Source organism: Psittacula echo (assembly GCF_963264785.1).
Source record: "Psittacula echo genome assembly, chromosome: Z".
Lineage (NCBI taxonomy): Eukaryota > Metazoa > Chordata > Aves > Psittaciformes > Psittacidae > Psittacula > Psittacula echo.
In genome coordinates this window covers 4,714,172-4,728,153 of record NC_137742.1, presented here as the reverse complement: position 1 = coordinate 4,728,153, position 13,982 = coordinate 4,714,172, and the positions used below count along the sequence as shown (strand labels likewise).

The 13,982-nt window shown below is 43.5% G+C and overlaps 1 protein-coding gene across 1 annotated transcript; it reads left to right on the top strand.

Annotated features, from left to right (window-relative positions):
• Nucleotides 1-2,621: 2,621 nt before the first annotated feature.
• Nucleotides 2,622-13,449, top strand: LOC308231678 (urea transporter 2-like; the record flags this gene model as incomplete). The annotated part of the gene is made up of 8 exons (XM_080637340.1): nt 2,622-2,787; nt 5,072-5,261; nt 5,727-5,855; nt 7,933-8,125; nt 9,012-9,159; nt 11,088-11,222; nt 11,755-11,804; nt 13,180-13,449. 8 exons carry the CDS (start codon nt 2,622-2,624, stop codon nt 13,447-13,449), a joined length of 1,281 nt encoding a protein of 426 aa, XP_080493466.1.
• Nucleotides 13,450-13,982: the final 533 nt, after the last annotated feature.

The following is a 13,982-nucleotide window of genomic DNA, read 5'->3' as shown; positions in this document are numbered from 1 at the left end:
TCCTGAGATGCTCCTGTCTCTTTCATGTGGATTCAGCACAGGTTTCTGAGTCTCGCTCATAGAACCATAGAATAGTTACTGTTAGAAAGGAGCTTAAGATCATCCAGTTCCAACCCCTCTGCCATGGGCAGGAACACCTCACACTAGATCATGTCACCCAAGTCTCTGTCCAACCCAGCCTTGAACACTGCCACGGATGGGGCAGCCACAGTTTCTCTGAGCAATCTGTGCCAGCACCTCACCACCCTCATAGGGAAGAACTTCTTCCTTAAATCTAATAAGGAATATCTAATAACCTGAACTTCCCCTGTTTCAGTTTGAGCTTATCATCCATTGTCCTATCAATACAGTCCCTTGAAATTCTTTGAAGAAGTCTTCTGGAAGGGACAGGAGCAAACAATAAATAAATCACTAAATGAGCTCTGGAGGCAAAGCGACCTCTGTCAGCCAGGTGCTAGGCTGGTGTGCTCTGGAGTCTCTTCTTTGTTTGTTCTGTTGATGTGTCCCTCCTAGAAAATACTGGATTTTTGGACTACCATGTTGAGCCGTCAATGGGAAGAACAGGAACTTTCAGAGGGCAGACTTTCTGAGCTAAGACTTTCATCTGAAGGTGCCCAGAGCTACACTGACTACCAGGAAGCCCAGAGCAGCAATACATCTTACACAGCTCACTGTTTATGGGGTAGGTCCATACACAAATATATGGTTTTCCAGCAGAAGCTGGCCTCTTCTTACTTCAGAGAAAATTCCCACTACCTGACCATTGAGAATTTCCCCATCCTAGAGGACACACGGGAGAAAAAAAGGGACTTCTGCTCAGTGTACCTACACCAGCCATAAGGAACTATCCAAAAACGACAGTCACTAAGGCTGTCTTGAACTGAAACCAAGGGTTGGACTCAGCTTCTAGCCAGAAACAGATTACCGATAGCAAAAGAAGAGGCACAACACACACACACACCCCCTTCTTTTTTTGTTCCTTGCTTGTTCCTGCACTGAGTGCAGCAACCTGGGAACTTCCTTGCTAAGCCCCATGACACACTCATGAGCAAGGTTTTGGGGGTGCCTACTCCTTGCACAATCACATTGGCTGCTTTAGACCATGCAATACCTTCTGTGACCCTCCTCCCCCTTAGGATTACGCAAACTTGGGTTTAGCTTTTACAGTTCTACTTAACAACATCACTCTCCAGTGCATCCAGCCTCGAGCTGATGCTGGTATGCCAAGGTCATCTCAAAGACTCTTGCTGCGGTAGAGACGAGCTGCCGGCAGAGAGAGCCCAAGCACTAGGCAAGCGCTGTGCAACGTATTTGCAGGGCTGCACTCAGCATTGTGCTGCCTGGGGTGAAAAGAAAACATCTTTTGCTGCTCAAGGACCTTGTTATTCGGGCTTTCACAGCCACACATATTTTTACCATCCGCCTGTGAGCGTTCCTTTCTGCAAAACAGCCTTCCCACCAACCAGGCATCCCTTCCCACCCTGTCCTGCTGCTGTTACAGGCTCTAATACTGAGAACCAGCCTCTTTGAGCTACCAAAAAGCAAGCTCCCACCATATTCCACCATAAGGTGGTGCCCATATTCCACGAAACACGGGACAAGCCCTTCACAACACAGTCTGCTTTTGGGCAACACCCAGAAACACAGTCACACTTCCCCAAAATCCTTGGAGCAAAGTCTCACAGCTGCTGATGCCAGGCTCTCTCAGAGAGCAGGGTGGCATTATTGCAGAAGTACCCGCAGTGTGGCTCACCCGCATGCAGTGTGGTGTGTTTTCTCTAAAGGGTTTATATCTTAATGGACATTTTATAATGAACAGAGCCCTGCAATTCTAATTGGGAGGTTAATAAACCCGTACTTCTGCTGGATATTCACCTACTAACTAAAGAACACACAGCCCAAAGCCAAGCTGCTTATCTTTGTCTAAAGTCACATGTGAATGCTGATCCTATGTGAGTTTGCTATGAGACTGTCTATGAAAAGCAGATGTGGAATGAGAAGCGTGGAAAAGCCAAAGATTTGCTGTGCTATATGAAGACACCAGCTCAAAACATCAAAGGGATACAGCTTCAGCCTCTCCTCTAGTATTTTCTTGTCTCCTGCTGTCTGCTACTGTACTGGCAATCTGCATTGCTTCTCTCCAGCTCTCTGCTAGCCAAACATCAGCAGGATCTCCCCTCAGTAGCTGCCAACATCAGTTATCCTTGGCCAAGCAGCACTGGACAGTATGTAGGTACCACTCAGTTACTTGGTAAATGTTATGTCTCCCATCCAATCAGCAGCTTGTCACAGCCTGTATCAGGAACTGGAGTGAGGATGGGGGCTGCAGGGCACCTATGCCACATCCTTCTTAACCCTACAGCTCTGTGCCACAGCTCCATGGCAGCTATGCGTTACTGCTTGGTCCTCATCCTCAAGAGGACACACCACTGTCCTGGGCAGCAGCACACACCACCCTCAGCAGCAGTTCAGGCAGGTCCCTTCTCCATGAAAAACCCTTTAAATAACTTTGAAAACTATATTACTGTGGGGCTCTAAAGTACAGCAGAGAGTTGCCAAAAGGTTTTTCCAACACATGGGCTTTGTGATTTACAGTTACCTCTTAACATCACCCGACAGAGATGGAGCTTGGTGAGATTGTTGTGGCAGAACATCCCGGTGAGAAACAGTTGTACACAGAGCAGAAGTCAAACACCAAGGACCTGCTGGGGAGAAGAGGAAATCTGCTCTACCAAGTTTTCGGGTATCTCACAGGAGAAATGAAGGAATGTGGAGAGTGGATGAAAAGTAAGTACAGGGATGTGGCTGGGGCTTTCTGGGTAGGAAGATCTAGCTGGTAACATCTAGTGGCTGGAGCACCGGATGAGGGGCTGCTTCACCCCCCTGAGGCAAAGCAGAGCCAGCATGGTCAGAGCTCACTGCAAACTTCTGGGCTTTTAACCCAAATCATTTCATGGGAAGAGAATCAAACTGCATCCTCTAAGCCATTACCATGTCTGCATGCATAATTCAGCATAGGCAAAAGATGTCTTTTACACTTAATCAGTTCTGTGTCATTAGTATCATGTTCCTTATAACAGTGCCTGGAATCACACATCAGGACTGGGGATTTAGTCTTGTTTGTAAGTGCTTTGGATCAGCAGCTGTGTCCTCGTCCAAGTGTGGGCTGAAGATGAGGATGTGCCTCTGGATTGTGTGGGCAAAAGCTCTTGTATTTTCAGCCTTGGGGGAGCAATAAGTGTTGTGGGTGTTATAATGCTATTAAAATACAAAGCAAGTACTGATCCCAAAGGTCTACTGGCCAGACAGGAACAACACATGAGCAGATGGTCCGCATTACCCAGAATTATTAGGAATGCGGGGCTTTGAGAGGCTATGTAAGCCTGTGGGTCCTCTGTCAAGGCTGGATTTGTTAGTGGTACAACTCCAGCAATGGGAGAAAAATAAGAGACAGCCATATACAGAGAAGCTGTGCAGTGTCTGTCGCTGCTGGAGGAGGTGGGCTGAGATGCCTCAAGACTCTTTGGGGGCTTATCAGGCTGGCAGTGTGATCCCCAGCCACAGGGGAACATCTTCAACTTCTTTCTCTTTTCTTCAGTGGTCCACGCTTTGTAGGAAAGCTTTTCCTGCTCCATGACCTGAAAAGCTCAGGCCACTGCCCTCTGGTTCTCTTTGAATGTTTACAATTGATACGTGTGTCTCAAACCAACCACATTGCTCATATATTTCATAGCTAAACAAAAAATATTTGTGAAAATTATGGTCATTTTTATCTAAGGAACTCATTCCTCCCGGGTTGTAACTGCTTGGCTTTCCAACAACACACAGCCTGAGGGATGCTTGTGAAGCTATCCCTCAACTTGCTCTCCAGCCTCTTGGGAAGGCTCTTCCAGGGATGCTGAAGAGATGCTGAGTGATACCCAGCCCTTCAGAGATCCTCAATTTAAGCTACCCTCATCATAAAGTAAAACTTCAGCCTTGATTGTAAATACAAGACAAGGAAATAGAATAGAGAGTGGGAGGGAATGACTTCAGGAATAATCATTGCCCAGATTCAAAAAGTAGTCTGGCACTTTATGCTGTGTCTAATTAACAATCTAAATTACTAGAATTAATTTAAAATATTTAAGATGAAAGCTGCATATATACACATTGCATGAACATTTTGTACATGCAAGCAGCTCCTCTTTCTTGTGCATTCTCTATAATGCAAAGCAGCACAAAAACGGTTACATCTTTCCCAGGAGCAGGCCAGAAAAATACCTCAAGTCAATTTGCACTAGAAGAGGCAGCAGCAAAAGTTATTCAAGTGCTACAAGACCCTCCTCTGCCCACAAAGATCATTAGGAGCACTGTACATAAGTGCCCTCAGACAGGCTGCCCTCAGCCCATACATATCCTGCCTCCCCCTGCACTCACATGAGGTACCCAAGCTTGATGACCGTTTGCTCTGTCCATGTTCAATAGTATTCTCTGAAGATCAATGGCTCTTTCCCATTTGGAAACATCTCTTTGCCTTGAGTACAGTCCAAGCTATAACAACTAATTTCTTAGTTTAGGTTCTTTGCTTATCAAAATACATTTTAGACACCTCTGATGGCTTGACCTGATCTCCTATGTACAGTATACCTCCATGTTCTGGGTTGCTGACTTTCTCCCTGAAACACCAAATTGTTTCTGTTCAATATTTCCCTATCTATGTACAAACTAGTTTCAATCTGTGCCTAAGTCCCTCTCTGCATTTGAATTATATACCAAAAAGGGCCTATCTCCTCATTAAATTTATAGCAGTATATTTAGCAATCTACCATGCAAGTAAGACTATTCTTTCACCACTGTAAATAAGCCACTCTTTTATCAACCCTCCATAAACTGTATAGCAATGCTCAGTCTTTCCTTATTATATTTTCAAGCGCCAGATGCAAAATATGCTCAGACAGAAATAAATCAGAGACCATTTTTACAGTCTTGTTGGTACATCGCCTCTGTTCTGTGGCCACAAAGCAACAGTAGAGATGTTCTTTGGTGAAATGATGCCTTGTCACCAGTGTCTTTATTTGGTCTCCTCCAGATAAACCCCTGATGGTTCAGCTGGTGGACTGGATCTTGCGAGGGACCTCTCAGGTGATGTTTGTCAACAACCCTCTCAGTGGGCTGATCATTTTAGTGGGGCTTTTCATCCAGAGACCTTGGTGGATGCTCACAGGCTGTACCGGAACAACTGTGTCGACGCTGACTGCGCTGGTCCTCAGTCAGGACAGGTAGGTCCTCATGTAAGGACACTTGATAAAAATTGATCATTATGGTATCAGGAACCCACTGATAGGTTGTAACCCCACATTTGAGTACGCTAGAGACAGCAGACTGGCTTTCCTTATAGAAGCAGTTATGTAAGGACAGAGCTGTGGTGCAGGAAGAGCTGTGTGAGCTGGCCTATCCCCATAACTGGCTGTCTTTGTGAGAGTTATCTCTTTCTGATAACTACTGTCACAACCATGTATCACGTGGAGCCCCCTAGACCATCATCACTGAACAGTCTCCAAGCTCTTCCCATCCACACAGCAGAGCACTGCAATATGGCACCAACCTTACTGCTTTTTTGTCCCTCCCCTACAGTCCTTTCACCGGGAGCAGGATACTTACAAACTGCATTTCAGTGGGTCCCTGTGATGGGCCATACATGATTGCATAGTTTGTGACCTTGCAAACATTTCTTTTCATCACAGATCAGCCATAGCAGCTGGACTGCATGGCTACAATGGGATCTTGGTGGGACTGCTCATGGCTGTCTTCTCTGACAAAGGAGATTACTACTGGTGGCTTCTTCCTCCTGTGACAGTTATATCAATGGCCTGGTAAGTGCCACTTCTCCTCCTAGGGACAATTCTCAGAGAATGAGGAGTCTTGCTATATACAGCTTAAACGCATTGGAAGTCCCCTACATCAGCATCTCCAATCATGGTGGCATTAGAAAGAAGCATTCACTGATACAAATTGTTTGTGTTGGCAGGAAGGTGAGTGCACAGACAGCACTGATTACAGCACACAGACAAAGCAGCTCCACAGATAGCTCTGATCACCACAAATTCAGGGTGGATGTCATAGTGTCCAACATCACAACAGTTCTTCCTCATCCAGAAGCTGAACCAATCCAGTACTCTCTCTCTGGCTGAATACGGTATTTACCCCTCTCAGATATGCAATCAGAAATGAGCAAAAATTCATTCCTCCAAGTGACTCCAAAAGCCAGACAAAGTCCTTTCAGGATTTAATTTGTCATTTCTAAATATGGACGCTAACAGCACTGCAGAATCTATTTAACAGCCTTAACTGAGATTATTTCAAGAGCCATATTTTAATAACTGTCAGCAATAAGATGCAAGTCATTATTGCATTTCACTGCTTCTAAGATCAAATTTTTTTCGTATTTTATGTCTGTAAGTCACTCCCAGCAAAGGTCATTTTATAACAACTTCTCAAAACCCAGGATGTGTTGCAAAAATGTTTAGTTTGCCTTGCCTGCCAGAATTCCTTCAGACTTCTTGTTCAAACTTTCCTTCAGTCTTTTAGTTCACAAAACCCGAGCTGAAAGATTTTAAAATTAGACATTTCAGTGATTTTTTCAATAGATGCTTTGGATTTCAGCTTTATGAATCAGCAATTCTTTAATTGTTCCTTTTTATTCTGAGAAGATGTATAACTGGCAGAAGCTTTGTATTTCAGCACAAAAATTAGGAGGCACTGTTTCCACTGAAGTGCTAATTTTTTTTTTTTTTTTCTTTTCCTACATCTACAAGCAAGGTAATCTGTAAACTGCTCAAAGTTGTCACAAAAGAATAGGTTTCATCTGAGATTATACAGGAAGAACAAAGCATTTCTTCCACTGGTAGTATCTACACAATAGGACACAAAATGTTGCTTTTGAAATGCCAAATAGTTTGGGTGGGGTTTTTTATTAGAACCCACTTAATGGACACAAATGTCCTTCTAGGACTCAAATGCAGTATCTTAAATAATTCAAATCTTTAAATTGTATTTTAATAAGCTGTGTGATATTTGCTACTACTTGGAGTTGACCATAAGAGCTATTCATCTCATTTGCATCAGAAAATCTTAGCTGGAAGCTGCAGAACACAGGCCATTTCCATCAAGGACAGGACCTGGCCGTTCACCTTCTTTCACAAGCTTTCTGGGCCCCTTAAAAGCCAGTTATTATCTTGCCAATATGCTCCCACAAAGTCATTAATGCAGGCATGTACTTCAAGCGGAAATAAGGCAGTTTGGACATTTCCAAACTGCCCTATTTCCACTTGAAATGCAAATGTGGTCAAGTTCAAATTCCAGGCTTTACAGCCAAGAACATTTGGAAAAATCATGGTATCTCAAAGTTTTCATGTTTTTCAGTGTTCAGTATCTAAATATTTTGAGGATGACCCCCAACACTGTACATGCTGGAATATACTGTGTTATGTTTCTTAAGAACTAAGCAGTTTTCAGAAAATACCATATGATTTTAGGTGATGCCTGAGCAGTACACAGTACTATCAGTCACATTGACATAAGCAGGAACATCAATCCAGGCATTCCCAAAATTTTCTCTTCTGTTTCTTGTTAGATATTTTTTACTGAATAGGAAGCCAAACTACAAAAATACTGTACTGGATGCATTTCTTCACTGACATCTTGAGCTGCACACTAGCCACAGGTCCTAAGGAGAGGGTGTAGAGTTTGTACCATCCATGAATAGATGTGATAGCTGTTGCAAAAAGATGAACAGCATTCTACAGCTAATTGTCTGGTGCATACTGAGAACGATGTTTCTAAAGGGAATGGCTTTGACTTGCATTTAACAGGGCTTATGGCCAAAGAGGCAGGCTGTTTCAGCACTATGTTAATGAGCAAGTTATGCTTGTGTATCTTTTTCTGTTTCAGTCCAATCCTGTCCAGTGCTTTGGGATCCATCTTCAGTAAATGGGACCTTCCTGTCTTCACTCTGCCCTTCAATATTGCGGTGACTTTGTACTTGGCAGCCACAGGACACTACAACCCCTTCTTCCCTACAACCCTAATCAAGCCTGTAGCGTCAGTGCCCAACATCACCTGGTCTGCAATCAATGTGCCATTGGTAAGTTTCACTCCAACAAGGTTATGGTATTTCATCAGAAAGGTGAGCATGAAGGCATTCAGCTCTGGATAACAATTTCACATGGGTCAGAATGACTATGTGCAGCCAGTAACAATTCACAGAAATACATTACCCAGTTTAGTGCGTAGGGGACCATGCCATAAAAGCCCCAGGGATGGTCCTGGCTGATCCAGCAAAATGTATGCCAGAAGCCAAGGAATGGAGATCCTGAACCTCTCACTCCACCTAAAGCTGGACTGTCCTGAAACAAGCCACAAGTGCTGTCATTATGGAAGCACATCTGGATATGCACTCCCACTGTCCAGATGTGTTGAAAACAACATCAGCAAGGAAGTCAGTGGCAATATGAAAAGACAGAAGGAAAATCAGGATCCCAAAGGGTCAGGAACTCTTTTATACCCAGTCCCCTCAGGTCTAGTTCTAGTCCTGGAGGATCACCTTTCCAAAGCAGTGTAAGAATAACTGATAATACTTCTTATATAATAAACTCAAGTCAACCAGGCCCACCATAGCATTACTTCCTGGGAAGGTTACTGTTTTTCTCCCTCATTAAAGTCAGCCAAAACCCATCATTACCACATCTACCATGTTACCATCCCAAAGGAAATAGAAGTCCATCTTGGACTGATAAGTGAACTAACTCTGGTTTGAAGGGCATGAGTGCCCACAATCACTCAGCAGTCCAACTCAGAGCCAGGGTCCTTCCCTTCCCTTCCCTTCCCTTCCCTTCCCTTCCCTTCCCTTCCCTTCCCTTCCCTTCCCTTCCCTTCCCTTCATTTCCTTTTCAGTCAATAGCTTGAACAAAATAATTGCTGTGTCCTTCACAGAGATACAATAACATACTCTTTTCTACTGGCTGCTGCAGCTCTTACAATCCATCCCAGTTGGCATTGGTCAAGTGTATGGCTGTGACAACCCCTGGACTGGAGGCATCTTCCTTGTTGCCTTACTCATCTCCTCCCCCCTTATTTGTTTACATGCTGCAATTGGATCAACAGTGGGGATGTTTGCAGGTAAGAAAATTTACCAAAGCATTTTTTGTACCCAAGGTATCTTCACCCAAGCCATTAGATGACTCTTTCCAGACTTTACAGTTGCATGGGCTTGGATGCACTTGGGACAACAGTCTCATTTTTGAAACTGTCTTTAAATTTAGATGATCTTACTAAGGTCACACCACATGGTGAAGGCAAGAACAGATTTTCTTTAAGCTTTGAATTTGCTTTTAGATTTGTAACTCATGCAGGTGGTTGGTTAATTCCACCTTGCTTAACCCTCCTGCCATCAGATGTCGTGAATCCCATGGAGATGTTGATAAAGAAACCTAGAGAAGTAGTTTCCAAACTGATCTCTTGCCATCACAAGTATTTTAAAGCAGATGTCTGCCTCAGAGCTGATCAGTCAATTAAAGGAAACCCACTTTTCTACAATGTAGCTCATTCTATCCTGCTGCAGGTTTGCAAAAATAGCTAAATGAATGCGACTGAAAATGGCCTGTCTCTCCGCTAACCAGGGAAACAATCTAAAGAGAAATGAAATTAGGCAAGATTAATGACACTTATGTGACTAATTGTAATAAAAAAATATCATGTAATAAGTATAGTCGGAAACATCAACGTTGGAAAAGGCACAGTCATCCAACAATAAGTTCTCTGTACTCTGAAGCACATTGTATAAAATGGGAGCTGCCTTATGTTTGTGTTTTTAAACAAAACTATCCACAGTTTGTATAGTTAAGATCATTTGGCAAGTTTTGTAAATGTCTGACATTTAATCTAGAAGAGAAAGGTTGGGGAAAGTGTCTGGAGACAAGCATGGTGATGAAACAGGAGACAAATGAGAGCAATATAGCAGGAAGCGTATTAATCTTCAGAGTGACATAAAGGTATCATGTGCACTATATATTGTGCTTTCTGCAATTCTTGAAGCCTATGAGAAATCCTGCAGTAGTACCTGTGAGGTCAGATTTGGAGCAGACTCTCAGCTCCCATCCCAGTGGAGGATTTCCACAGCACTGATGGAGTGACTACACCACATCTAGCAAAGATCACTGGGAAGAGATGGAAAACTCTGCTCATTCCCACAAAAGAAAGACACTCAGCTGTGCCTCTGATATTCAGGGCCAGGCTTGAGGTTTAAACAGTACAGAAAGCACAGCTTTCTGCAAGGACAGCCAAGTGGGAAGGTCCTTCTGCACTCTGGCTGGATTCTCCATCTGGGGGAACTAACTACAACACACTAAGTGCATATGCAGAAAGTTTTGCCTGAAAGAAACCTTTGAGACTGGGCCAAATTCCAGCCCAAGGGACATTACAATGCTGCAAGAGCTGGAGTACCTCTGCTCTGGAGCCAGGCTGAGAGAGCTGGGCTGGTTCAGCCTGGAGAAAAGAAGGCTTCTTAAGGGTAGACCTTAGGGCATCTGCCAGTGTCTAAAGCAGCTACAAGAAACCTGGAGACGGGCTTTAACAAGTGTCTGTAGTGACAGGAAAAGGGGAATGGCTTTAACATGCCAGAGGGGAGACTGAGGAGTTCTCAAGCAGAAGCTCTTCCCTGTGAGGGTGCTGAGGCGCTGACACAGGGTGCCCGGAGAAGCTGTGGCTGCCCCATCCCTGACAGTGTTCGAGGCCAGGCTGGACGGGGCTTGGAGCAACCTGATCTAGTGGAAGGTGTCCCTGCCCATGGCAGGGGACTGGAAGTGGATGAGATTTAAGGTCCCTTCAACCCAAACCAGTCTGTGATTACATAAGTCTGTGAGTATCAGATCTCTAAAATAACAATCTTCATTTGATTCCGTGCTTTTTCTGCATGTGCATGTTATATGAGAGTGTGAGCAGTTATATTTGTCTAGATATCACAGAGATGACAGATTCCCAGCAAGTGACGAGTCCTCCTGCAGGTACCTCTCATACCTGACCTCACAGCTTTGCCTTTTGTCTTGCAGCTCTGAGCATTGCATCACCATTTGACAGCATCTACCTTGGTTTACACAATTACAACTGTGCACTCGCCTGCATTGCAATTGGGGGCATGTTCTATGCCCTGACCTGGCAGACTCATTTGCTGTCACTTGCCTGTGGTATGTATCTTGCACATAAAGGGAAGACATAAAATTATGCAGCCAGACAGACTATGAGTAGTAGAGGTTTAAAGTCAACTATCACTGCTGCAAAACTAGATACTATGCAAAAGCTATTTCTGTGAGCATCAGCTTGGTTATACAAGCTAAAAGTGCAGAGAGAAGGGCCTTTAGGCTCTCATAACATACAGAAATTCTAGACAGAGTGGAAGCACTGTTTGTGAAAGGAAAAAAGAAATTAAAGATAAAAGAAATACCATCATCACTTGCTCTAGACAAAACCATCTTCTTCATTCCCCACCTTCTTCATTCACCACCCATTTCTACAGAGCACGTAGGATCAAATGTAGTCCATATAGCAAGATGCAGCACTGAGGCATTTGAACTAATTGATGAATTCTAACTTTAACCCTCACATCAGGTATTTGGGAGGATATTTTGCTGTGCATTGGTACAATATTACTATTTCTCATTACTTCGGAGAGATGAACAGTATTTTCCTCACCTGAGTTGTCTGGATTTCTTTTCTCAGCATTATTTTGTGCCTACTCTGGAGCAGCTCTTGCTAATGCCCTATCTGTGGTAAGTTTGAGGGAGGTGTTTTGGCTCTTTTCTGTATTTGTTTTAACTGCATTCTGACTTGTTATGATATAATGTTAAGGAAATGCCCCCAAATTCTCAATGTCAGTTTTGACAGCATTGACATGAGAATGCTAGTGTCAGGTCTTGTACAAATTCTGTGTCGGTTGAATTGTGCATTTCAGACTCTACAGCTCTTGGTAAGATTCTGAAGACCTTTGGAGCCTGTTATCCACAGTAGGATTGTGCATGTCTATTCCAGCAACACTGTATGGTTTGAGATGCCATACTTAGCTGCAAGCAGTATTTTTGAAAACATTTCAATGGTCTGAATTTTTACTTGATTCTTCTAAGATCTTTCCCCATCCTACCCATAGATACTGTCTAAGTTTGATCTGGATATGAGAACTAAAATGGGGGGGGGACTGAGCAGATCTGAATAGATCAAGAAGTAGGTGAAGCAGATATGCCAAGATTTGTTTCTTAAGATCTGAGAGATTAAAGCAAAACCACATTTTAATAAAACTGATTTAGTGACTTAAAAGAAAAAGAAAAGTCAGAACTAGAAGCTTCATACATTAAACCTATTCATCTGGCATACACCCAGCACCATGTAGGTCCCTGCAGATGGGTTGCTTTGTTCAGCATAGTTGCTTTTTAGATGCAGCATTAAAAAAGGACATCTACTTTTTCTCCTTGTGATCTTGTTTTGGCAGACCCCAAGTCAGGTCAAGAGATGGAGTCACAGAGCAGGACTGAGCGTTAGATGCAATGCCAGTAACACATGGGCATTGGTGATGGGGAATATGTGTGAATGATACTCAGCACATGTGTTTTACAAGACAATGGAGGGTAGGGTTTGGCTCATTTATTAGAGAATATAGATGTTTATGAGTAAGCTGGATGTCTCGGCTTTCATTACAGCCAGCGAAGCTCTGGAGCTTGCTTCAGCTGCTTCAATATTGGTACCAAGTGCATTTAGCACCAACAGCTGCATCCTCAAAAGGACTGAGGTCTCCAATGTGGGATGTTTTATATAGTCCCATCCATTTCAGATAAACTGGATACGTCTGGTGAGCAGCTGAACTGATGTTTGGTAGCAGAGGAGCTTCCCAGATCTCCAGTGACCACAGGAACCAAGATTACATGTACTCCTGCCATGGAGCCACCCAACCTGGGCATCCTTCTCTGGATCCAAATGGAGGATCCTATATGGAAGAGTTCAGGAGGACATGTCCTATGTCACACTGTACCCAGGGAAAGCACAGGTTGTCTCTGCTCCCCAAATGCAAGAATTTAGGAACAGATAGAAGTAAGCAAAGGGAACAGGCAAACTGAAATACCAAAATGCACCTATGTGTCTGTCCTCTCCCCTCAGGTTGGGCTGCCACTCTGCACGTGGCCTTTTTGCTTCTCTGCACTCCTCTTTTTGCTGATAAGCTCAGACAACCCAGCCATCTACAAAATCCCCCTCTGCAAAGTCACCTACCCAGAAGCCAACAGGATCTACTACCTGAAAATGAAGAGAAGAGCCTCAGAGAGCAGGAGAGAAGAGCAGAAACAAAAGGAGCAGAAACCCTCCAGCAACTCAAAAATAAACACAGGAGGGACCCCTCTGTGTACCCCCAAAATCCGCCATGCTTACTGATTTCAGATATACACAACGGTATAGTTTTGGGGTAGCTTTTCAAATGTTATCCAGGAACACCACAGCCACAAACAGCACCTTTGGCAGCAGTCTGCAGGCTGGGGATTCAGCATCCCACAGCCCGGAGGAAACACAATTTACCCTTGAGCTAAGCTTTCTCAAACGCACTCATGTAATAATAGCTGCCTTATCAATCCACATGCTGTTAACTTGAAAGTCACCTCTTATCAATAATAATTACAAGGATAGGCAGAACAACATTAAAGCCAACAAGTGCCTGTATTTAATTTCAGATATGTAATTTAACAAAATAAATATGCTGAGAAGGCATTGGTATCTAATAATAATAAATAATGTAAGAACTATGTCAAGAGCTGCCCTTCAAATTAAGAACATGTACTTTTGAAAGTGGAATAAACAGACTGATCTCTTCCTTTCTCATGTCCCATAAATGTCTAACCCTTTTAATTCCTCTTAACAGCTACAACATACACAGGTAAATATTCTTACAGAGTAAGTACTATTTTTGGTGC